This window comes from Telopea speciosissima, chromosome 2 (genome assembly GCF_018873765.1).
Source record: "Telopea speciosissima isolate NSW1024214 ecotype Mountain lineage chromosome 2, Tspe_v1, whole genome shotgun sequence".
Lineage (NCBI taxonomy): Eukaryota > Viridiplantae > Streptophyta > Magnoliopsida > Proteales > Proteaceae > Telopea > Telopea speciosissima.
In genome coordinates, this window is record NC_057917.1 from 37321005 (window position 1) to 37324100 (window position 3096).

The following is a 3096-nucleotide window of genomic DNA, read 5'->3' on the forward strand; positions in this document are numbered from 1 at the left end:
TGAAAATATGGCCTAAGCTTTCTTGCAGCAGTGACCAGGGCAAAGGATATCTTCTCAAACTTGGAGTACCTCGTCTCGACATCGACGAGAACGTGGCTGATGTAGTATATGGGCTTCTATGCACGACCCTCTTCTCTGATCAGTACCACATTGACCACTACCGGGGTCGCGGCTAGATACACTTGGAGCTCTTCTTTCGGCTCGAGTCGGGAGAGGAGAGGTGGATTCTCCAGGTACTTCTTCAAGTCTTCGAAAGCCCGTTGGCATTCCTCCATCCACACGAAGTCTTTCAGGTTTTGAATGTTCTTCAAAGCATTGAAGAACGGCAAGCATTTGCCACCCAATCTCGACATGAACCGTGCTAACGCCGCGACTCTTCAGTTCAACCTTTGTACTTCTCGAACCGTCCTTGGAGGGCTCATCTCTTGGATGGCCTTGATCTTCGTCGGGTTGGGCTCGATGCCTCGTATGGAGACCATGAAGCCGAGAAATTTTTCCCGAAGTTACGTCGAAAGCGTATTTGGCGGGGTTCAGCTTCATTTGGTTCTTTCTCAGCACGCCGAAGGCCTCTTCTAGGTCAGCCAAGTGATGCTCGACCTTCAAGCTCTTTACTCACATGTCGTCCACATATACCTCCATGTTTTGGCTGATCTGTTCATGGAACATGTGGTTCACCATCCGTTGATATGTTGCCCCGGAGTTCTTCAACCAGAACGCGTGACTTTGTAGCAAAAATTTTCTTGGTCCGTTCGGAAGGCCAGGTAGGACTCATTTTCTTCATGCATTAGGATTTGATTGTAACCCAAGTACGCATCCATAAAGCTCAGCATCTCGTGCTCAGCAGTTGCATCTATTAATAGGTCGATCCGAGGTAAGGGATACTCATCTTTCGGGCATGCCTGGTTGAGGTCGGTGTAGTTAACGCACATTCTCCACTTCCAGTTCGGCTTGGGAACCATGACGACGTTCGCCAACCAAGTTGAAAATTTTTCTTCTCGGATAAACCCTGACCGTCGAAGCTTTTCCACCTCTTCTTTGATCGCGGCTTGGCGGTCGAGAGCGTAGTTTCTTTTCTTCTACTGGATCAGCTTTCGGCTCGGATCCACATGAAGTCGATGCTCGGCTATGTGTCTCGGTATATCAGGCATATCGGCAGCCGACCAGGCAAAAACATCGGCGCTCATCTTTAAGAAGTTTCCAAGTCGATTCCTTTGCTCTTCGCTTAACAGTGATCCGAGTTGTACTATCCTCATCGGATCTTCATCACTAAGGGAGAACGGGATGAGGTCTTCCACGGGTCTTTTGCGCCTTTCGGTGAGCTCATCCCGCTAGTCTTCAGGGAGGTGCTCGACACACATAGCCATTCCTCGGTCATTTCCTTTGTTCTGCTTGACGAATGTTGCATAACATTCCCGGGCCTTCTTTTGGTCACCTCGGATTTCGTCAATCCCATTCTCCATAGGGAATTTCATCTTTAAATGCATCGGTGAGATGATTGCTTGGAGGGTAGTGAGTGATGGTCGACCGAGTATGGCATTAAAGGCTACCACCGACCGAACCACCATGAACTTGACTTGGATTGTTGCTTGGCACAGGGCTTGATCGAACGTTACAAGTAGGTCAATCGACCCTTTGATCGTGGCGGAGGCCCCTGAGAATCCATGGAGGGAGGTTCCTTCTGGCTTGAGCGCATCATCTCAGAAGCCGAATTGTCAATAAGCGTCGAGTGACATAAGATCTACAGATGCTCCCGTATTTACCAATACCCGGTGAACGGGTCTCCTCGTAATTTCCACCTGCACCACCAAAGCATCATCATGAGGTAAGCTTATACCTTTGAGGTCGGCCTCGGTGAAGGAGATCATCACCTCGGACTTCGGCCTTTTGCTCGGCATCTCTATGATTCTAACGAACCGCGCATTCGCTTTGGCCTTCCGGGTAGATTCTTGTCCGGGTCCTCTGAGGTTGGTGTATATGGGAGCTCCTTTGTCATTGCTCGGCCTGGATCCGTCATCTTTCTTTTTGGCTCGGACCTTCTCCTCATCTCGCTCGGCCCTTTGACTCTCGGACCTCGGCTTGGCCTTCTTTTGATCACGGTCTTCGGGCCGTCGACTTTCGCGTTCTTCCCGGTCCCCCTTGATGTACCGCTTCAAGTGCCTTGCTTTGATCAGCTCTTCAATTTCTCATTTCAAATGGTAGCACTCTTCGGTGTCATGGCCGACATTTTTATGGAATAGACGGTACTTGTTGGAGTTCCGGGATGACCTGGCTTGCATAGGCCGAGGTCGGCGGATGTATCCATCGTCCTGAATTTGTATCAGGATTTCCTTCCACGATGTGTTTAGGGGAGTGTACTCAGGACTCCGAGCTCAGTCTGACCTTTCGGCTCGGCAGTCAGTCTTGATCCGCTTCTCATCTTTTTGATCGTCGGTAGCTGACCTTTTCTTCTCTCCCTTGCTTTTCACTTGTCTTTCATGCTTGGAGCACCTCTGCCATGTTTGCGAACTCGTTACACCTCTCCAAGAGCTCGACCATGTTCTTAGTAGGCTTTTGGGCCAAGTCCTTGATAAGGTCCATGTCTATGAGTCCATTGCTCATCGCCGTGTGGGCTATGGCCTCATCCAAATCCTTGATATCTAAGGATTCCTTGTTAAAGCGAGAGACGAACGCTCGAATCGACTCGTCAGGCCGTTGCTTCATGCTCAGGAGGTTGACCGTTGTCTTCTTGTGCTTAATGCTACTTTGGAAATGTGTCACAAAGGCTCGACAGAGCTGAGCGAAGCTGGTTATGGAGTTCGGAGGCAGCCACGAGAACCATGAGGTCGCCGCACCTTTAAGGGATGACGGGAAAGCTCGGTAAGATACAACTTTTGATCCCCTGTGCATGGTCATCATCGCGTTGAAATAATTGATGTGATCCATCGGGTCGGTGGTCCCGTCATACCGGTCAAAGGGAGGTGGCTTGAACCCGACAGGTACTGGGGTAGTCGTGATCTTGGGAGGATAAGGGTGTCGTTTGACCAGTGAGTAGGCATTCGGGGTCGCCTGCTTCTTTAACCCCTCAACTTGTTCGGCTAATTCTCGTAGCCTCCTTTC

The 3096-nt window shown here is 50.1% G+C and overlaps 1 protein-coding gene across 1 annotated transcript; it reads right to left on the reverse strand.

Annotated features, from left to right (window-relative positions):
- Positions 1–2472: 2472 nt before the first annotated feature.
- Positions 2473–2892, reverse strand: LOC122650687. Its single transcript, XM_043844082.1, has one exon. The coding sequence runs from the start codon at positions 2890–2892 to the stop codon at positions 2473–2475; it is 420 nt and encodes a 139-aa protein (XP_043700017.1).
- Positions 2893–3096: the final 204 nt, after the last annotated feature.